Below are 23288 nucleotides of genomic sequence, written 5' to 3' on the forward strand. Positions count from 1 at the left end.
ATTGACACCCCCCTGCTAGCGGCCTATTGGCCGCGAGTCTGCAGGGGGCGGCGTTGCACCAGCAGCTTTTGTGAGCTGCTGGTGCAATGCTGAATACAGCAAGCGTATTGCTCGCCGTATTCAGCGAGGTCTGGCGGACCTGATCTGCAGTGTCGGATCAGGTCTGCCAGACCTCGCTGAATACGTCGAGCAATACGCTTTCATTCCTTTCGTTAGAATAGAGAACAGAAAACCACTCCTTCCCATAAAGACTCTGGCACCAATTGGAAGCCATCCTCGAGTTGGAATAATTCCAAGCCTTACAAGAAACCAAAGCCAGCCCCCAAGATTGCATGAAGGTGCGGCCCTCAATCCAGTTCTGCTGGTGGGGGGGGGGGGGGGGCAGATTGAATTTTTTTCAAGATGTTTGGGCAGGTTCCATTCAGAATCATTGGATTGAGAATATTGTCTCCCAGGGGTATCGAATAGGTTTCAGAATAAGACCTCTTGTGAGAAGATTTTTTCTCTCTCAGGCTCCAACAAATCCTGTGAAAGCTCTGGCTTTTCTGAAGTGTGTTTCAGATCTAGAGCTTTCAGAAGTGATTGTACCAGTTCCAATTCTGGAACAGGGTCTGGGTTTTTATTCAAATCTATTCATTGTCCGAAGAAGGAAAATTCTTTCAGACCAGTTCTGGATCTGAACTTTCAAGATGGTGACTATTAGGACTATCCTGCCTTTTGTTCAGCAAGGTCATTACATGTCCTCAATAGACTTTCAGGATGCGCATCTTTATATTCCGATTCATCCAGGCCACTATCAGTTTCTGAGATTCTCTTTTCTAGACAAGCATTACCAGTTTGTTGCTCTTCCATTTGGCCTAGCAACAGCTCCAAGAATCTTTTTGAAGGTTCTCGGTGACCTTCTATCTCTAATCAGAGAGCAGGGTATTGCAGTGTTTCCTTATTTGGACGATATCATGGTAATGGCTCAATCTTTTCATTTAGCAGAATCTCACACAAATAAACTTGTGTTGTTTCTTCAAAGACATGTTTGGAGGATCAATTTAACAAAGAGTTCCTTGATTCCTCAGTCAAGGGTCACCTTTTTAGGTTTCCAGATAGATTCAGTGTCCATGACTTTGTCTTTAACAGACAAGAGACTAATGAAATTGGTTTCTGCCTGTCGAAACCTTCAGTCTCGATCATTCCCTTCAGTGGCTATGTGTATGGAAGTTTTAGGTCTCTTGACTGCAGCATCGGACGCGATCCCCTTTGCTCGTTTTCATATGAGACCTCTGCAGCTTTGCATGCTGAATCAGTGGTGCAGGGATTATACTCGGATATCACAATTGATATACTTAAATCCCAACATTCAACTCTCTCTGTCCTGGTGGTTAGTTCATCATCATATTATTCAAGGAGCTTCTTTTGTTCGTCCTGCCTTGACTGTGATTTCAGCAGATGCAAGTCTCACAGGTTGGGGAGCTGTCTGGGGGTCTCTGACAGCACAAGCAGTTTGGAATCCTCAAGAGGCGAGGTTACCAATCAATATTTCAGAACTCTGTGCAATTTTCAGGGCTCTTCAAGTTTCTGAAGCACCAGCATGGCCTCACAGGTTTTGGGATGCAGATCTTTTCCGGATGTCCAGTTGCCAGCCTTGGCCACTTCCTTTAAGACCGGACCTTCTGTCTCAAGGGCCGTTTTTGCATCAGGATCTCAAATCACTAAATTTGGAGGTATGTAAATTGAATGCTTAGTACTTAGTCATAGAGGTTTCTCTGACTCAGTGATTAATGCTATGCTACAGGCTCGTAAGTCTGTTTCAAGGATGATTTATTATCGGGTTTGGAAAACCTTTCATGGTGTTTTTCTCATAAATTCTCTTGGCATTCTTTTAGGATTCCTTGAATTTTACAGTTTCTTCAGGATGGTTTGGATAAAGGTTTGTCTGCAAGTACCTTGAAGGGACAAATCTCTGCTTTTTCTGTTTTATTTCATAGAAAGATTGCTAAAATTCCTGATATTCACTGTTTTGTTCAAGCCTGTTGTTAAATCAATCTCTCCTCCTTGGAGTCTTAATTTGGTTTTGCAGGCTCCACCCTGAGCATTCTTTGGATATTAATCTACGTTCTTGGAAAGTGTTGTTTCTTTTGGCTATCTCTTCAGCTAGAAGAGTTTCTGAATTGTCTGCTCTCTCTTGTGAGTCTCCTTTTCTGATTTTCCATCAGGATAAGACTGTTTTGCGGACTTCATTTAAATTTCTTCTTAAGATTGTGAATTCTAACAACATTAGTAAGGAAATAGTTGTTCCTTCCTTGTGTCCTAATCCCAAGAATAATCTTGAAAGATCTTTACATTGTTTGGATGTTGTAAGAGCTTTGAAATATTATGTCGAAGCTACTAAAGATTTCATGAAGACTTCTAGTCTATTTGTTGTTTTTTCTGGTCCTAGGAAACGTCAGAAAGCCTCTGTCATTTTTTTGGCATCTTGGTTAAAGCGTTTAATTCACAAGGCTTATTTACATTCGGGACAGTATCCTCCTCATAGAATTACAGCTCATTCTACTAGATTAGTTGCCACTTCTTAGGCTTTTAATAATGAAGCTTCGGTTGATCAGATTTGCAAAGCAGCAACTTGGGGGCATTTCTATCAAGCTCCGTATGGAGCTTGACGCCCGTGTTTCTGGGGAGCCTTCAGACTCGCCAGAAACACAAGTTATGGAGCAGCGGTCTCAAGACCGCTGCTCCATAACCTGTCCGCCTGCTCTGAGGAGGCGGACAGAGATCTCCACAATTCAACTAGATCGAGTACGATCGGGTTGATTGACAACCCCCTGCTGGCGGCAGGCGGCGGCATTGCACCAGCAGCTCTCCGCATTCAGAGAGGTCTGTCGGACCTGATACGCACTGTCGGATCAGGTCCGACAGAGCTTTGTTAAATAGGCCTCTTGGTCTTATTTGCATTCATTTACTAAATTTTACCATTTTTATGTATTTGCTACTTCTGAAGCAGTCTTTGGTAGAAAAGTTCTCCAGACAGCTGTTTCAGTTTGATTCTTCTGATTATGATTTAATTTTTTTTTCTTGAAATTTATGTGAAATTTATAAGAAAGACTTATTTTTTTGTGAATTTAATTTTTTTAGCGGAAATAGCTGTTTTTATTTTATCCCTCCCTTTCTAGTTACTCTTCTGTGGTCTCCCACATCTTGGGTATGTCTATCCCATACATCACTAGCTCATGGACTCTTGCCAATTACATAATTTATGTAAGAACTTACCTGATAAATTCATTTCTTTCATATTGGCAAGAGTCCATGAGGCCCACCCTTTTTTATGGTGGTTATGCTTTATTATAAAAAGTACAATTTTATTTCCAGTTCCTCTTTTTGTATGCTTTTTTACTCCTTATTTTATCACCCCACTACTTGGCTATTTCTTAAACTGGATTGTGGGTGTGGTGAGGGGTGTATTTATAGGCATTTTGAGGTTTGAGAAACTTTGCCCCTCCTGGTAGGATTGTATATCCCATACGTCACTAGCTCATGGACTCTTGCCAATATGAAAGAAATAAATTTATCAGGTAAGTTCTTACATAAATTATGTTTTTATATTTACTGACAGAAGAGAATACTGTTTATGTTTTTAAGAGTTCATTTAAAGAGATGCTCAAGTCAATTTTTTTATTCATGATTAAGATAGAGAAATTTTAAAAACTTTCCAATTTGCTTATCAAATAGTTCAGTCTTTTTATATTAACCCTTTCTGAGACACCAGCTCCTACTGAGCATTCGCAAGATTTTACAGTGTATGAGTATGAGTTTATAAGCCTGTAAATGGAAACAATTACAAAATATTCAGAAAAAAATCTACTGCTCATTTGAAATTCAGAGTAGATGCTATTGCATTACATTTTTACTATGCATTTGTTGATTATACAATGATTCTATATTGAAAGGCCCTTTAAAATAAATGTAATTTTCAGTGGTTGTAAATGTATTCAGATTTTCATATTAGTTTTTCTCACTTCTTCTTACTATAGATTGTTGCAGTTCATCCTCAGTTTGGAAGATCAAACTGTAAGCAGTTTGTAACAGGAGGAAACAAGGTATGTCTATGTTCTATTCATTTTCACATTATCCAGCATCAGGACTGGATTCTCTTTTCTGGCATCCACAGACACAGGTTTCACCATTCACTTGACACAGTGATGCTATCGCTAGCATGTGACTTTACTATAACTGGCTAATATGAGCAGCTGATGATACTTCAGATCAGCCTCTGATTGGCTTCCTTGGATAGCCAAGTTTAATGCGCATATAATAAGCACTGAGTGTGTATTACAATGTTGTATAATTTAGTAAAGACATCACATGAATCAACCTTTAAATTTAGGGGTAGATATGCACCTCCGGTTTACCGAGTTTTTCGATTTTTCTTATTTTAGTGTTTGACATTTCTTCTCGTGTTCATTATAGAAAGTTTTAGAATTAGGTAATAGAAATAAGTTATCTTCAATACGGTGCAGTTTGGAGGGCTTATATATACCATTATAATAATGACATTTTTTACATGTGCATCAGAAATGAATCACTGTATAGCAAAATATCTGTGTTATCTGTAATTTGTAGAAAAATTTGCATTGTTTTGCAGTCCAGTAACACAAGCTTTCAGTTTTGTTTACCTTATCGCCTGTCTCCAATCATGTATAGATATACATGGGGTTAGGCACATATTACTGTGCTGCTTTGAGGAGGGTCAGGGTTTTAAATACTAAGGAATACAATTCAGAGGTCATAAAAAAAACTATTTTTTTAATGGAAAAGACAGGAAAAGCAGGAAAGATAAATAATGAACGTGTAGTGTAAATGTGTTTAACTGTGCATGATTAAAGGAATACTGTGCTGTAAAATTGTTTGTCCCTTAATGTGTTCACAAACAATAAAAAGTATGAGATATTGATGCTTTAGATTATTTTTGTTTATGAAATAGTCATTCTTGGGTTTCTGTTTTTTTTTACGACAACCCATTCAAGTGGGTTGAGCTTGCAGGAAATCAGCTTATTTTATCGTACATATGCTTCTTTATATTATCTCCGTCTGTATACCAAAGCCCAATAATTAGAGAGAACAATTAAAAATTAACATTTTATTACTAATCTCTCCTACCTTCCACTGGGAGTGTAATTTCTTCTGCCGGCTATGTTTACACAGCTTTTCTATAGCTAATACTTAAAGGGACATTTTTATTGTTTTAAAAAGATAACGCATTTGCTTCCCATTCCCCAGCTTTGCACAACCAACAAACACCAAGATTACAAGTTATGCGCTAAACCGGGTGCGTAAATAAAACAAAAAAAATGAGCGATATCGCACTCCCCATACCGCTGCCATTACAAGTTACTGAAAAACCTTATTTTGTTGTGCGATATGGTGCGATAAGCTCCATACCGCACAAAAGCCAAGGCCTGACTTGACGTGCTCATGCACGTTTTCCCCTATAGACATCAATGGAGAGAAAGTGTTAAAAAAAACTTACACCTGCGATCGCGGAATGGCGATCACTGTAACGCAATCCCCATTGATGTCTAGAAAGTTATATAAAAACCTAACACCCTAACATAAAACCCTAGTCTAAATACCCCTAATCCGCCGCCCCAGACATCGCCGACACCAAATAAAGTGATTAACCCCCTAAACCGCCGACCTCTGACATCGCTGACACTAAATAAACATATTAACTCCTAAACTGCCGCCCCCCCACATCGCCAACACTAAAATAAAGAATTAACCCCTAAATCGCCGGCCCTCAACATCTCTACTACTAAAATAAATCTATTAACCCCTAAACTGCCGGCCCCCCACATCGATAATACTAAACTAAAACATCACAGAACACTAAATTAAACCCCCCTAACTTTAAATTATAATTACAATATAACTACCTTAAAATAAATAAAAACTTACGGTACTTGTGAAATTAAAAAAAAACTAAGATTAAACTATAAATTAACCTAACATTATTGGTATTTAAAAAAAAAATAAAAAAATAAAATAAATTACAATATTAAAAAACAACCTAACATTACAAAACAAAAACACTAAATTACGAAAATTAAAAATAATCTAACATTATAAAAAACACTTAAATTACGAAAAATAAGAAACACTAAGATTACAAAAAATTATAAATGAAATTATCCGAAATAATCAAATTTAAACCTAATCTAATAGCCCTATAAAAACAAAAGCCACCCCAAAATAAAAACACCCCCTAATCTATCAATAAACTACCAATAGCCCTTAAAAAGACCTAACACTAACCTCAGAAAATCTACTCACAGTTCCTGAAGTCCGGACATCCATCTTCATCCAGGCGGCGACATCTCCCTCCATCGCTGGGGCATCTTCTATCTTCATCCTAGTGGTGCAGAGCTGTTGTGGCCCATCCAGCGCGTAGCCACCTCTTAATGCGATCACCGCCGCACACTGAAGCTTGAATGCATGGTACCCCTTTTATATTGAGGTACCGTTGCATTCCTATTGGCTGAAAAATTCAAATCAGCCAATAGGAAGAGTGCTGCTTAATCTATTGGCTTATTTGAACAATAGTCGTTGTTGTTGCCGGTCCTGGTCAGCTTCGCACCACCTGGATGAAGATAGAAGATGCCCCCGTGATGGAGGAAGATGTCTCCACCTGGATGAAGACTTCTCGCCGCCTGGATGAAGATTATTGTCCGGACTTCAGGAACCTTGAGTAGATTTCTGGGGGTAGTGTAAAGTCTTTTTTTTATTTTTTGGCTGTTTTTTTTCCCAGTCACTTACAGAATGGAGAGAAAAGTGAGCTTTAGTGAATCAGCTCCATAGAGTAACATAGGAACTTGAGAGACAGTTAGTATATTTGTCCTCTTTTTAAGACATGATTTGCTACAGACCCTATGAAAATATGAAGGTGTGTATGCTAAGTTATTCCATAGAGACATCAAATTATACATTTTGTCTCAATAATATTATTATGCATTGGATAAAATATTCCATTGTGCTATCTGTGTAATATATTATTCAACCATCTGTCGTTCATCTGCATAGTATGTGCAAAATTGGTTTTCCTTTAAAATATAATGGCCTTTTTTCATTGCCAGTGGAAATCAAACCACCTCATGATATATCTCCACTTTATACGTAACTTTGATAAAGATGTTGAAATTTAACATATGTCTGGCATCTGAGAAGGAAAGAATAGAACAACCTTCCCAGAAAGTCTTAAATTTTCTTTTTTTTTTGAAATAGAACTTAAATCTTAGAAAAGCAAAAATATGTTAAAAAACAAAGGAAGCACGAGGAGGAGATAAAATACAGCTTTTTGTGTAGAGTATCAATGTGGCATAAAAATGAAGATGACAGGATAAGTAGGTTCCTAAATCAGCAAGCGACCTTCCGCAAGGGCATTTAGTTTTAAGAATTCAGCATTAGGTAACTTAAGCATTGAAATACAGGTTTTGTTTTTGTTTTGTTTTTTTATAAACTTGATGGCTTTCTTTATGTTTAGCACCAAGCAAAAAAAATATTTAATATATTATAAAATATTTTACTTATTTTAGATTATTTTTTTTAAAGCATTCAGGTCCTCTACATATGCAGTGTTGTTTAAAAAGAATTTATTTGTAATATTGACAATATTTCTTTTTTTTTTCTTTTTAAATATTTTATTATTAAAGAAATACAAAATAAAAAGCATGATAACAAAGGGACATGATGCTTAGAATTTGCCTGTCATTTATATGAAATATCAACAGAGGATTTGTCATTTATATTAAATAGCAATGGTTCCCTTCAGAAAAGTTGGTTTATTTAGTATATGAACATCCATTTTTCACAAAACAAAGCACTGTAGTACATTCCAAAATACTCTTTGTTTGCTGTAAGAGAGAAAATATTTGAATAAAATGCTCCTTTAAAGGGACAGTAAAGTCCAAATTAAACTTTCATAATTCACATAGGGCATGTGTTTTTTAAACAACTTTCCAATTTACTTTATCATCAAATTTGCTTTGTTCTCTTGGTATTCTTAGTTGAAAGCTAAACCTAGGTAAACTCATATGCTAATTTCTAAGCCCTTGAAGGCCACCTCTTACCTGAGTGCATTTGATAGTTTGTCACAGCTAGAGGGTGTTATTTCATGTGTGTCATATAAATAACATTATGCTAACGCACGTGGAGTTATTTAAGAGTCAGCACTAATTGCCTGAAATGCAAGTTTGTCAAAAGATCTGAGATAAGGAGGAAGTCTGCAGAAGCTTAGATACAAGGTAATCACAGAGGAAAAAAAGTATATTTATATTACAGTGTTGGTTATGCAAAACTGGGGAATGGGCAGTAAAGGGATTATCTGCCTTTTTAAACAATACCATTTCTCCAACATAGGTGTGTCCGGTCCACGGCGTCATCCTTACTTGTGGGATATTCTCTTCCCCAACAGGAAATGGCAAAGAGCCCAGCAAAGCTGGTCACATGATCCCTCCTAGGCTCCGCCTTCCCCAGTCATTCTCTTTGCCGTTGTACAGGCAACATCTCCACGGAGATGGCTTAGAGTTTTTTGGTGTTTAAATGTAGTTTTTATTCTTCAATCAAGAGTTTGTTATTTTAAAATAGTGCTGGTATGTACTATTTACTCTGAAACAGGAAAGAGATGAAGATTTCTGTTTGTAAGAGGAAAATGATTTTAGCAACCGTTACTAAAATCGATGGCTGTTTCCACACAGGACTGTTGAGAGGAATTAACTTCAGTTGGGGGAAACAGTGAGCAGACTTTTGCTGCTTGAGGTATGACACATTTCTAACAAGACTCGGTAATGCTGGAAGCTGTCATTTTCCCTATGGGAACCGGTAAGCCATTTTCTTAGTTTAAGTAAAAGAATAAAGGGCTTCATTAGGGCTTAAAAAACTGGTAGACATTTTTCTGGGCTAAAACGATTACTTTACTAAGTATATTTGGCAGATTATTACTTTTAATAGTTGTTAAATCTTGGGGATTGTTTTAATAAAAACGGCAGGCACTGTATTGGACACCTTTTTCACTGGGGGCCTTTTCTAGTCATAGACAGAGCCTCATTTTCGCGCCTCTAATGCGCAGTTGTTTTTGGAAAGCATGGCATGCAGATGCATGTGTGAGGAGCTAAGAACCACTGAAAAAGCTTATAGAAGGCATCATTTGGTATCGTATTCCCCTCTGGGCTTGGTTGGGTCTCAGCAAAGCAGATACCTGGGACTGTATAGGGGTTAAATGTAAAAACGGCTCCGGTTCCGTTATTTTAAGGGTTAAAGCTTTCAAAATTGGTGTGCAATACTTTTAAGGCTTTAAGTTACTGTGGTGAAATTTGAACAATTCCTTCATACTTTTTCACATATTCAGTAATAAAGTGTGTTCAGTTTGAAATTTAAAGGGACAGTAACGGTTTTATTGTAAAACGTTTTTTGTGCTTTGTTCACAAGTTTAAGCCTGTTTAACATGTCTGAACCATCAGATAACGATGTTCTATATGTATGAAAGCCAATGTGTCTCCCCATTTAAATATATGTGATATATTTGTGTCATAATGTCCAAACAAAGTAGGGATAATAATGCCATAGATATGATATTGCCCAAGATGATTCCTCTAATGAGGGGAGTAAGCATGGTACTGCATCATCCCCTTCTGTGTCTACACCAGTTTTGCCCACACAAGAGACCCCTAGTACATCTAGTGCGCCAATACTTATTACCATACAACAATTAATGGCTGTAATGGATAATTCTATTGCATGCATTTTTTCCAAAATGCCTACTTATCAGAGAAAGCGTGATTGCTCTGTTTTAAACACTGAAGAGCAAGAGGACGCTGATGATATCTGTTCTGACATACCCTCACACCTATCTGAAGGGGCCAGGAGGGAGGTTTTGTCTGAGGGAGAAATTTCAGATTCAGGGAAAATTTCTCAACAAGCAGAACCTGATATTGTAACTTTTAAATTTAAATTTCAACATCTCCACGCATTACTTAAGGAGGTATTATCTACTCTGGATGATTGTGACAATTTGGTCATTCCAGAGAAATTAGGTAAGATGGACAAGTTCCTAGAGGTTCCGGTGCCCCCCAATGTTTTTCCTATACCCAAGCGGGTGGCGGACATAGTAAATAAGGAGTGGGAAAGGCCCGGCATACCTTTTGTCCTCCCCCTATATTTAAGAAATTAGTTCCTATAGTCGACCCCAGAAAGGACTTATAGCATACAGTCCCCAAGGTCGAGGGGGCGGTTTCTACTCTAAACAAACGCACTTCTATTCCTATAGAAGATAGTTGTGCTTTCAAGATCCTATGGATTAAAGGTTAGAGGGTTTGCTTAAAAAGATGTTTGTTCAGCAAGGTTACCTTCTACAACCAATTTCATGCATTGTTCCTGTCACTACAGCAGCGTGTTTCTGGTTCGAAGAACTAGGAAAGTCGCTCAATAAAGAATCTTCGTAGAGGAGGTTTTGGACAGAGTTCAAGCTCTTAAATTGGCTAACTCTTTTTTATTTTAGATGCCGCTTTGCAATTAGCTAGATTAGCGGCGAATAATTCAGGGTTTGCTATCGTGGCGCGCAGAGCGCTTTTGCTTAACATCCCTTTCAAGGGTAAAACACTGTTTGGCTCTGACTTGAAAGAGATTATTTCAGACATCACTGGGGGAAAGGGCCACGCCCTTCCTCTGGATAGGTCTTTTAAGGCTAAAAAGAAGCCAAATTTTCGTCCCTTTCGCAGAAACAGACCAGCCTCAAATTCTACACCCTCTAAGCAAGAGGGTAATACTTCTCAAACCAAGCCAGCCTGGAGGCCGATGCAAGGCTGGAACAAGGGTAAGCAGGCCAAGTCACCTGCCACTGCTACCAAAACAGCATGAAGTGTTGGCCCCCGATCTGGGAAGGATCTGGTGGGGGGCAGACTTTCTCTCTTTGCTCAGGCTGGGGCAAGAGATGTTCAGGATCCTTGGGCGCTAGAAATAGTTTCTCAAGGTTATCTCCTGGAATTCAGGGAACTACCCCCAAGGGGAAGGTTCCACGGGTCTCAATTATCTTCGAACAGGCATTCTTACACTGTGTAGAAGACCTGTTAAGCATGGGAGTGATTCATCCTGTTCCATTAGGAGAACAAGGGATGGGTTTTTACTCCAACCTGTTCATAATTCCCAAAAAAGAGGGAACATTCAGACCTATTTTAGATCTCAAGATTCTAAACAAGTTTCTAAGGGTTTCATCATTCAAAATGGAAACCATTCGAACGATCCTTCCTACCATCCAGGAAGGTCAATTCATGACCACGGTGGACTTAAAGGATGCGTACCTACGTATTCCTATCCACAAGGAACATTTTCAGTTCCTAAGGTTCGCCTTTCTGGACAAGCATTACCTGTGGCACTTCCATTCGGATTAGCCACTGCTCCAAGGATTTTCACAAGGGTACTAGGGTCCCTTCTAGCGGTGCTAAGACCAAGGGGCATTGCAGTAGTACCTTACTTGGACGACATCCTGATTCAAGTGTCGTCTCTGTCAAAAGCAAGGGCTCATACGGACATTGTCCTAGCCTTTCTCAGATCTCACTGGTGGAAAGTGAACATAGAAAAGAAGTTCTCTGTCCCCGTCAACAAGAGTTCCCTTCTTGGGAACAATAATAGTTTCCTTAGAAATGAAGGTTTTTCTGACAGAGGCCAGAAAATCAAAACTTCTAAGCTCTTGTCAGGTACTTCATTCTGTTCTTCTTCCTTCCATAGCGCAGTCCATGGAAGTAATAGGTTTGATGGTTGCGGCAATGGACATAGTTCCTTTTGCACGAATTCATCTAAGACCATTGCACCTGTGCATGCTCAGACAGTGGAATGGGGTTTATACAGACTTGTCTCCGACGATACAAGTAGATCAAATAACCAGAGATTCACTCCGTTGGTGGCTGACCCTGGACAACCTGTCACAGGGAATGAGCTTCCGCAGACCAGAATAGGTCATTGTCACGACCGACGCCAGTCTGGTGGGCTGGGGCGCGGTCTGGGAACCCCTGAAAACTCAGGGTCTATGGTTTCGGTAAGACTCTCTTCTCCCGATAAACATAATGGAACTGAGAGCGATATTCAATGCTCTCAAGGCTTGGCCTCGACTAGCAAAGGCCAAATTCATAAGGTTTCAATCAGACATCATGACGACTGTTACATATATCAACCATCAGGGGATAACAAGGAGTTCCCTGGCGACGGAGGAGCATCCGGGGGAGTGGGAACTCCATCTGGAAATCTTTACCCAAATAACTCAATTATGGGGCATTCCAGACATGGTTCTGATGGCCTCTCGTCAGAACTTCATGGTCCCTGGTTACGGGTCCAAATCCAGGGATCCCAAGGCGACTCTATTGGATACAATAGTAGCACCTTGGATCTTCAACCTAGCTTATGTATTCCCACCGTTTCCTCTCATTCCCAGGCTGGTAGCCAGGATCAATCTGGAGAGGGCTTCGGTGACCTTGATAGTTCCTGTGTGGCCACGCAGGACTTGGTATGCAGACCTGGTGAATGTGTCATCGGCTCCACCATGGAAGCTACCTTTGAGACAGGACCTTCTTATTCAGGGTCCATTCGAACATCCGAATCTGGTTTTCCTCCAACTGACTGCTTGGAGTTTGAACACTTGATTTTATCAAAGCGTGGGTTTTCAGATTCTGTAATAGATACTCTTATTCAGGCTAGAAAGCCTGTAACTAGAAAAATTTACCATAATATATGGAAAAAATATATCTGTTGGTGTGAATCTAAAGGATTCCCATGGAACAAGATAAAAATTCCTAAGATTCTTTCCTTTCTACAAGAAGGTTTGTAGAAAGGATTTTCTGCGAGTTCTCTGAAGGGACAGATCTCTGCTTTATCTGTTTTACTTCACAAAAGGCTGGCAGCTGTGCCAGACGTTTAAGCGTTTGTTCAGGCTCTGGTTAGAATCAAGCCTGTTTACAGACCTTTGACTCTTCCCTGGAGTCTTAATCTAGTTCTTTCAGTTCTTCAAGGGGTTCCGTTTGAACCCTTACATTCCGTAGATATTAAGTTATTATCTTGGAAAGTTTTGTTTTAGGTTGCAATTTCTTCCGCTAGAAGAGTTTCTGAGTTATCTGCTCTGCAGTGTTCTCCGCCCTATCTGGTCCATGCAGATAAGGTGGTTTTACGTACTGAGCCTGGTTTTCTTCCGAAGGTTGTTTCCAACAAAAATATTAACCAGGAGATAGTTGTACCTTCTTTGTGTCCGAATCCAGTTTCATAGAAGGAACGTTTGTTACTCAATTTGGACGTTGTCCGTGCTCTAAAATTCTATTTAGATGCTACAAAGGATTTCAGACAAACATCTTCCTTGTTTGTTGTTTATTCTGGTAAAAGGAGAGGTCAAAAAGCAACTTCTACCTCTCTATCTTTTTGGCTTAAAAGCATCATCAGATTGGCTTATGAGACTGCCGGACGGCAGCCTCCTGAAAGAATCACAGCTCATTCCACTAGGGCCGTGGCTTCCACATGGGCCTTTAAGAACGAGGCTTCTGTTGATCAGATATGTAAGGCAGCGACTTGGTCTTCACTGCACACTTTTACCAAATTTTACAAATTTGATACTTTTGCTTCTTCTGAGGCTATTTTTGGGAGAAAGGTTTTGCAAACCGTGGTGCCTTCCATCTAGGTGACCTGATTTGCTCCCTCCCATCATCCGTGTCCTAAAGCTTTGGTATTGGTTCCCACAAGTAAGGATGACGCCGTGGACCGGACACACCTATGTTGGAGAAAACAGAATTTATGTTTACCTGATAAATTACTTTCTCCAACGGTGTGTCCGGTCCACGGCCCGCCCTGGTTTTTTAATCAGGGCTGATGATTTATTTTCTTTAACTACAGTCACCACGGTATCATATGATTTCTCCTATGCAAATATTCCTCCTTTACGTCGGTCGAATGACTGGGGAAGGCGGAGCCTAGGAGGGATCATGTGACCAGCTTTGCTGGGCTCTTTGCCATTTCCTGTTGGGGAAGAGAATATCCCACAAGTAAGGATGACGCCGTGGACCGGACACACCGTTGGAGAAAGTAATTTATCAGGTAAACATAAATTCTGTTTTTTGGTGTTTACTGTCCCTTTAATAGTTTGGCGTCCTTCAGAGGAAAATTACACCTTTTTTCTTGATGACAGATATTTTATGCAGTTGGTTTCTATGTCTTAAACCACAGGGATGCACATTGGTCCTTTATTAGGGAGGTTTGATGTATATGCTTAAAGGGACATTAAACACTTTGAGATGGTAATATAAAATAATAATTCACACACACACACACATATATATATATATATATATATATATATATATATATATATATGTGTGGAAGGGAGGGGGTCACCAGCGCTAAAACTAAGGTAGGAGAAATACCTAGTAAGTTATAGATTATGTAAACAAAATATTTCAGTAATTAAAGATGTGGTGATTTTGTTATTGTTAGACTGCACTCACTTGGTTGGTCAGAAATGCAACTAAACTTGTATGTAAAAATAAGTATAGGAACTAAGCGTGCAGCCTAAAGTGTGAGTCAGTGTACCCGTGTCACTGAATGGAGTGTGGATCGAAAGAGAATATTCTCAAAAGTAAATAGGCGCACTGCTAAACAATTATGAATAATGTAATAATAATAAACAAAGTTCAAAAACCAATCAGTTGGTACAGTTTAGTTCTTTCCCAGTAAAGTTCTGGTATAGGGTAAGTGATAGCGCTTACCAGAGCCAACCTCAATCCTATGAGGTAAGTGATCAGCAATGGAGTATAGATGATCCCTTTGGAACTGTGTGCTCTCGTGGAAATCTTTTGGTATCTGTTGCTCCTTGTCAATGGAGATCCTGGACTCTCTTGTGTTTGCAAGAATGATTCTTTGGTTCTCTCTATGGTATTTGCTGAAGTACTGCAGGTTATTCCAGGAACTTGTTGATGAAATGGAAATCTTGGACTCTCAATGGATTCCTTCTTCTTTCAGAAGCCTGGATGTCCAATATTCAATGTGTCAGTAGGTCTCCTCTGATTCTGTAGCCTCCGGCTACTCTTACCACACTTTGTTAGTGCACGCCTCTGGATCCTTGTGCTGCAGTCGGCTATGCCTGCCGTTCACCAAAAATCTTGGATGCTGCTTGATGCTGCTGGCGTTTCAAAGTAGATGTGACTGGGCGGGATTCTGTGTTCAGCGGTTAGTATATCCCATACACTTTGCAACAAAGTTACCAAGCTTGGTAACTTTGTTGCAAAGTGTATGGGATATACTAACCGCTGAACACAGAATCCCGCCCAGTCACATCTACTTTGAAACGCCAGCAGCATCAAGCAGCATCCAAGATTTTTGGTGAACGGCAGGCATAGCCGACTGCAGCACAAGGATCCAGAGGCGTGCACTAACAAAGTGTGGTAAGAGTAGCCGGAGGCTACAGAATCAGAGGAGACCTACTGACACATTGAATATTGGACATCCAGGCTTCTGAAAGAAGAAGGAATCCATTGAGAGTCCAAGATTTCCATTTCATCAACAAGTTCCTGGAATAACCTGCAGTACTTCAGCAAATACCATAGAGAGAACCAAAGAATCATTCTTGCAAACACAAGAGAGTCCAGGATCTCCATTGACAAGGAGCAACAGATACCAAAAGATTTCCACGAGAGCACACAGTTCCAAAGGGATCATCTATACTCCATTGCTGATCACTTACCTCATAGGATTGAGGTTGGCTCTGGTAAGCGCTATCACTTACCCTATACCAGAACTTTACTGGGAAAGAACTAAACTGTACCAACTGATTGGTTTTTGAACTTTGTTTATTATTATTACATTATTCATAATTGTTTAGCAGTGCGCCTATTTACTTTTGAGAATATTCTCTTTCGATCCACACATATATATATATATATATATATATATATATATATATATATATATATATATACTCACCGGCCACTTTATTAGGTACACCTGTTTAATTGCTTGGTAACACAAATTGCTTATCAGCCAATCACATGGCAGCAACTCAATGCATTAAGGCATCTAGATGTGGTGAAGACGACTTGCTGAAGTTCAAACCGAGCAGCAGAATGGGGATTTAAGTGACTTTGAACGTGGCATGGTTGTTGGTGCCAGATGGGCTGGTCTGAGTATTTAAAAAACTGCTGATCTACTGGGATTTTCACTCACAACCATCTCTAGGGTTACAGAGAATGGTCAAAAAAAGAAAATATCCAGTGAGCAGCAGTTGTGTGGACGGCAATAACTTATTGATGTCAGAGATCAGAGGAGAATGGGCAGACTGGTTTGAGATGATAGAAAGGCAACAGTAACTCCAATAACCACTCGTTACAACCATGGTATGCAGGATATCATCTCTGAACGCACAACATGTCGAACCTTGAAGCAGATGGGCTACAGCAGCAGAAGACCACACCAGGTGCAACTCCTGTCAGCTAAGAACAGGAAACTGAGGCTACAATTCGCACAGGCTCAAGAAAATTGGACAATAGAAGATTTGATCTGCTCTGCCGATTGGTCTCCTCACTGCCGGTTCCCTTTGTGACGTTGCCTTTGGAGCTCCGCTGATTGGCCATCCGTCCTCACGTACCAACTCCAGTCTCACTGTCTGACGGGCGACTTTAGGTTCCGTCCTGCGCTTTCTGGCACACGTCCGTGCCGCCTCTCTTGTGAGTACCCTCGGCTGCGGGACGTGTTGTTGTTTAACTCCGTATTTGTTTTAAGACGATACTTGCCCCATGAGGCGCCTCTCTCGTCTGTCTCCACAGGTTTCTTCTCATACTCATCGCCTTCAAGAGTGCTGCCTGATCCGTTGTGGTCTTAATTACCCCTGGACTTATACTCCATTTCTATTTGCGCACTTCATTAGAGACTTGTTGCTCTATATATCTCTTTGGAAAAATGTTGCCTGGTCTGATGAGTCTCGATTTCAGCTGCAACATTCTGATGGTAGGGTCAGAATTTGGCGTAAGCAACATGAAAGCATGGATCCATCCTTCCTTGTATCAACGGTTCAGGCTGATGGTGGTCTTGTAATTGAGCATCGTCTAAACACCACGGCCTACCTGAGTATTGTTGCTGACCATGTCCATCCCTTTATGACTACAGTTTACCCATCTTCTGATGGCTATTTCCAGCAGGATAATGCACCATGTCACAAAGCTCAAATCATCTCAAACTGGTTTCTTGAACATAACAATGAGTTCACTGTACTCCAATGCCCTCCACAGTCACCAGATCTAAATCCAATAGAGCACCTTTGGGATTTGATGGAACAGGAGATTTGCATCATGGATGTGCAGCTCACAAATCTGCAGCAACTGCGTGATACTATCATGTCAATATGGACCAAAATGTCTGAGGAATGTTTCCAACACCTTGTTTAATCTATGCCACAAAGAATTAAGGCAGTTCTGAAGGCAAAATGAGGTTCAACCCGGTACTAGCAAGGTGTACCTAATAAAGTGGCCAGTGAATATATATATATATATATATATATATATATATATATATATATCAAAAAAAGTCTGCAATATACGTTCATTATTTATTTTGTCCCCTTTTCCTGTAATCTCATTCTGAAATTGTGAACTGTTCAGTTCCTATTAGAAATGGAAGTGCAGAACAATGCTATATTCCACACAGCCATTGGCTGCACACTCTAGTGACCTATTTATAACTGCCCCTAATTGGCCACAGCACTTTACACTTATTTTGTCAATATTTAAACAAAAAAAAAATACATCAACATTATTCTCAGGCTAATCTTTTCTTTAAATGCATTGCTCTATCTGGCATTTGTTTAGTGTTTAATTTCCCTTTAATAAGCTGCTAATGCATTTGGTTACTTAAAGGGACATTAAGCTCAAAATGCATTTCCCCATAAACTGTTTGATTATGCATAGTAAAAGAGAATTGTGCCCTCTTTTTCTGTAATTTAAATGAATATTGTAGATTTTGCACTCCCCATAGGGGCTGGAGTACATTCTGAGGATTTCCTATATGACACATATTGGTTTAATATGTGCAGGAGCCCAGTTATATCTGTCCCTAACTGGCCACAGCAAAGGAGATAAGAGTTAGAACATAAAATAAAGTTTAAGTAGTTGTGTCCCTGGTCTGCATAAAAGTCTTCTCATTATAGCCTCAATCTTCTATCCTAACACGTGAAAAGAGAAAAATATATAGTATGACATTATCTGCTGAAATTACGCATAGTTGCCAACATTTGAAAAAAAATATTCAAGGCACTATTGGCAGCCACACCCATGTATGATTTGCATAGCTCCGCCCACTCCAATTAACCCCAAAACAAGCACATTAAATACTAGTAGTATGATTTACCTATACTGATTGCTTAAAGGGATTCAGATAGAGCATGTAATTTTTAAATTCACTTCTATTATAAAATTCAGATCCTCATCAGCAGCAATACACTACTGGGACCTAGCTGTTGATTGGTGGCTACAGCCATTTATCTTTTGTCACTGGCTCACCAGATGTGTTTAGCTGCCAATAGTACTGATAGTGGCGGGAGCACTGCCCACAATATTATTACATTTAATACAGACTAAATTGAACTAGGGACAGACTTAAAAGGTAGGAACAGGAAGCCAAAAAATGTCTGTCCCAGGACAAAATTATACAGTTGACAACTATGATTGTGTTAAATATACATGAAACCTACATTTCTTTCATGTAATTAGCAAGAGTCCATGAGCTAGTGACGTATGGGATATACAATCCTACCAGGAGGGTCAAAGTTTCCCAAACCTCAAAATGCCTATAAATACACCCCTCACCACACCCACAATTCAGTTTTACAAACTTTGCCTCCCATGGAGGTGGTGAAGTAAGTTTGTGCTTGATTCTACGTTGATATGTGCTTCGCAGCAGGCTGAAGCCCGGTTTTCCTCTCAGAGTGCAGTGAATGTCAGAGGGATGTGAAGAGAGTACTGCCTATTTGAATACAATGGTCTTCCTCTAGGGGATCTATTTCATAGGTTCTCTGTTATCGGTCGTAGAGATTTCTTCTCCCACCTCCCTTTTCAGATCGACAATATACTCTTATATATACCATTACCTCTACTGATTCTCGTTTCAATACTGGTTTGGCTATCTACTTTATGTAGATGAGTGTCTTTGGGTAAGTAAGTCTTATTTCTATTTATGACACTCAAAACTATGGTTGGGCACTTTATATGTAAAGTTCTAAATACATGTGTTTAAACTTATATTTGCCATGATTCAGGATAATCAGTATTCCTTCATTCAGACTGTCAGTTTAATTTTTTGGGAAAATGCATATAAATTTCATTTTTCTTACCTTAAATTTTCAATTGACTTTTTTTCAAAAATTGCGGGCTGTTAGGCTCGCGGGTGCAGAAAATGCTTCTATTTATTGCGTCATTTTTGTCACGAGACTTTTTTGGCGCAAAAATGTTGTCATTTCCGGCGTCATAGTTGGCGCCGGAAGTTTTTACGTAATTGCGTCATTTTTGACGTATGTGTATTGCGGACGTTTTTTGGCGCCAAAAAATATGGGCGTCATTCTTGGCACCAAAATGTGTGGGCGTTATCTTGGCGCCAAAAATATTGGCGTCATTCCTGGCACCAGTTTTTTTCACACTATTTCAATCTCACTATTCAGTTGCTTCTGGTTTTCTAGAAGCTTGTTTCATTTTGCATTTTTTCCCATTCCTGAAACTGCCATTTAAGGAATTTGATAATTTTGCTTTATATGTTGTTTTTTCTTTTACATATTGCAAGATGTCATTACCTAACCCTGGATCAGAATCTACTTCTGGAAAGACGCTGCCTGATGTCGGTTCTACCAAAGCTAAGTTCATTTGTTGTAAACTTTTGGTAACTGTTCCTCCGGCTGTTGTTTGTGATACTTGTCATGATTAGCTTTCAAACGCAGATAGTATTTCCATTAGTAATAATCCATTAACTGTTGTTGTTCCTTCAACATCTAATGTTCAGGATGTTCCTGTTAATGTTAAAGAATTTGTTTCTAAATCTATTCGGAAGGCTCTGTCTGTTATTCCTCCTTCTGCTAAACGTAAGAGGTCTTTTAAAACTTCACATATTTCAGATGAATTTTTAGATGACCGCCATCATTCTGACTTATCTATTTCTGATGTGGATCTATCTGATTCAGAAGATTCTACCTCAGATATTGACACTGATAAATCTTCATATTTATTTAAGATGGAGTTTATTCGTTCTTTACTTAAGGAAGTGTTGATTGCTTTAGATATGGAGGAGTCTAGTCCTCTTGATATTAAAACTACTAAGCGTTTAAATGCAGTTTTTAAACCTCCTGTGGTTATTCCAGAAGTTTTTCCAGTTCCTGGTGCTATTTCAGAAGTAATTTCTAGGGAATAGAATAGTCTGGGTACTTCATTTACTCCTTCTCCAAGGTTTAAGATATTGTACCCTTTGCCATCTGACAGATTAGAGTTTTGGGATAAAATCCCCAAAGTTGATGGGGCTATTTCTACTCTTGCTAAACATACTACTATTCCTACGGCAGATAGTACTTTGTTTAAAGATCCTTTAGATAGAAAGCTTGAATCCTTTCTAAGGAAGGCTTATTTATGTTCAGGTAATCTTCTTAGACCTGCTATTTCTTTGGCTGATGTTGCTGCAGCTTCAACTTTCTGGTTGGAGGCTTTAGCCCAACAAGTGTCAGACCATAATGTTTATAGCATTATTAAACTCCTTCAACATGCTAATAACTTTATGTGTGATGCCATTTTCGATATCATTAGAATTGATATCAGGTATATGTCTTTAGCTATTTTAGCTAGAAGAGCTTTATGGCTTAAGTCTTGGAATGCATATATGAGTTCTAAGTCAACATTGCTTTCTCTTTCTTTCCAAGGTAATAAATTGTTTGGTTCTCAGTTAGACTCAATAATTTCAACTGTTACTGGGGGGAAGGGAGCCTTTTTACCTCAGGATAAAAAATCTAAAGGTAAATATAGGGCTGCTAATCGTTTTCGTTCCTTTCGTCAGAATAAGGAACAAAATCCTGACCCTTCCTCTAAAGGAACAGTTTCCGTTTGGAAACCTTCTCCAGTCTGAAATAAATCCAAGCCTTTTAGAAAGTCAAAACCAGCTCCCAAATCCGCATGAAGGTGCGGCCCTCATTCCAGCTCAGCTGGTAGGGGGCAGGTTACGATTTTTCAAGATGTTTGGATCAATTCGATTCAAAGTCTTTGGATTCAGAACATTGTTTCACAAGGGTACAGAATAGGTTTCAAGGTAAGACCGCCTGTGAGAAGATTTTTTCTTTCACGCATTCCAGTAAACCCAGTGACGGCTCAAGCATTTTTGTAATGTGTTTCAGATCTGGAGTCAGCTGGGGTAATTATGCCAGTTCCAGTTCTGGAACGGGGCCTGGGGTTTTATTCAAATCTGTTCATTGTTCCAAAGAAAGAGAATTCTTTCAGACCAGTTCTGGATCTAAAAATATTGAATCGTTATGTAAGGATACCAACATTCAAGGTGACTATAGTCAAGGTGACTATAAGGACTATTCTGCCTTTTGTTCAGAAAGGGCATTATATGTCCACAATAGACTTACAGGATGCATATCTTCATATTCCAATTCATCCGGATCACTATCAGTTCCTGAGATTCTTTTTTCTAGACAAGTATTACCAGTTTGTTACTCTTTCTTTTGGTCTAGCTACAGCCCCAAGGATCTTTTTGAAGGTTCTCGGTGCCCTTCTGACAGATTAGAGTTTTGGGATAAAATCCCCAAAGTTGATGGGGCTATTTCTACTCTTGCTAAACATACTACTATTCCTACGGCAGATAGTACTTTGTTTAAAGATCCTTTAGATAGAAAGCTTGAATCCTTTCTAAGGAAGGCTTATTTATGTTCAGGTAATCTTCTTAGACCTGCTATTTCTTTGGCTGATGTTGCTGCAGCTTCAACTTTCTGGTTGGAGGATTTAGCCCAACAAGTGTCAGACCATAATGTTTATAGCATTATTAAACTCCTTCAACATGCTAATAACTTTATGTGTGATGCCATTTTCGATATCATTAGAATTGATATCAGGTATATGTCTTTAGCTATTTTAGCTAGAAGAGCTTTATGGCTTAAGTCTTGGAATGCATATATGAGTTCTAAGTCAACATTGCTTTCTCTTTCTTTCCAAGGTAATAAATTGTTTGGTTCTCAGTTAGACTCAATAATTTCAACTGTTACTGGGGGGAAGGGAGCCTTTTTACCTCAGGATAAAAAATCTAAAGGTAAATATAGGGCTGCTAATCGTTTTCGTTCCTTTCGTCAGAATAAGGAACAAAATCCTGACCCTTCCTCTAAAGGAACAGTTTCCGTTTGGAAACCTTCTCCAGTCTGAAATAAATCCAAGCCTTTTAGAAAGTCAAAACCAGCTCCCAAATCCGCATGAAGGTGCGGCCCTCATTCCAGCTCAGCTGGTAGGGGGCAGGTTACGATTTTTCAAGATGTTTGGATCAATTCGATTCAAAGTCTTTGGATTCAGAACATTGTTTCACAAGGGTACAGAATAGGTTTCAAGGTAAGACCGCCTGTGAGAAGATTTTTTCTTTCACGCATTCCAGTAAACCCAGTGACGGCTCAAGCATTTTTGTAATGTGTTTCAGATCTGGAGTCAGCTGGGGTAATTATGCCAGTTCCAGTTCTGGAACGGGGCCTGGGGTTTTATTCAAATCTGTTCATTGTTCCAAAGAAAGAGAATTCTTTCAGACCAGTTCTGGATCTAAAAATATTGAATCGTTATGTAAGGATACCAACATTCAAGGTGACTATAGTCAAGGTGACTATAAGGACTATTCTGCCTTTTGTTCAGAAAGGGCATTATATGTCCACAATAGACTTACAGGATGCATATCTTCATATTCCAATTCATCCGGATCACTATCAGTTCCTGAGATTCTTTTTTCTAGACAAGTATTACCAGTTTGTTACTCTTTCTTTTGGTCTAGCTACAGCCCCAAGGATCTTTTTGAAGGTTCTCGGTGCCCTTCTCTCTGTAATGAGGGAGCAGGGTATTGCGGTATTTCCTTATTTGGACGATATCTTGGTACTTGCTCAGTCTTTACATTCTGCAGAATCTCACACGAATCAACTTGTGTTGTTTCTTCAAAGACATGGTTGGAGGATCAATTTACCAAAGAGTTCCTTGATTCCTCAGACAAGGGTAACCTTTTTAGGTTTCCAAATAGAT

General features: G+C 39.3%; 1 protein-coding gene across 2 annotated transcripts in view; it reads left to right on the forward strand.

The window, feature by feature from the left end:
• Positions 1 to 23288, forward strand: part of VPS41 (VPS41 subunit of HOPS complex) — an 809562-nt gene that overhangs the window by 439716 nt on the left and 346558 nt on the right. For both annotated transcript variants that reach the window (XM_053714423.1, XM_053714424.1), the window contains exon 7: positions 4020 to 4085. In XM_053714423.1, the coding sequence (XP_053570398.1) occupies positions 4020 to 4085 (66 nt within the window). The remainder of the gene's footprint in view (positions 1 to 4019; positions 4086 to 23288) is intronic.

This window comes from Bombina bombina, chromosome 5 (assembly GCF_027579735.1).
Source record: "Bombina bombina isolate aBomBom1 chromosome 5, aBomBom1.pri, whole genome shotgun sequence".
Taxonomy (NCBI): Eukaryota; Metazoa; Chordata; class Amphibia; order Anura; family Bombinatoridae; genus Bombina; species Bombina bombina.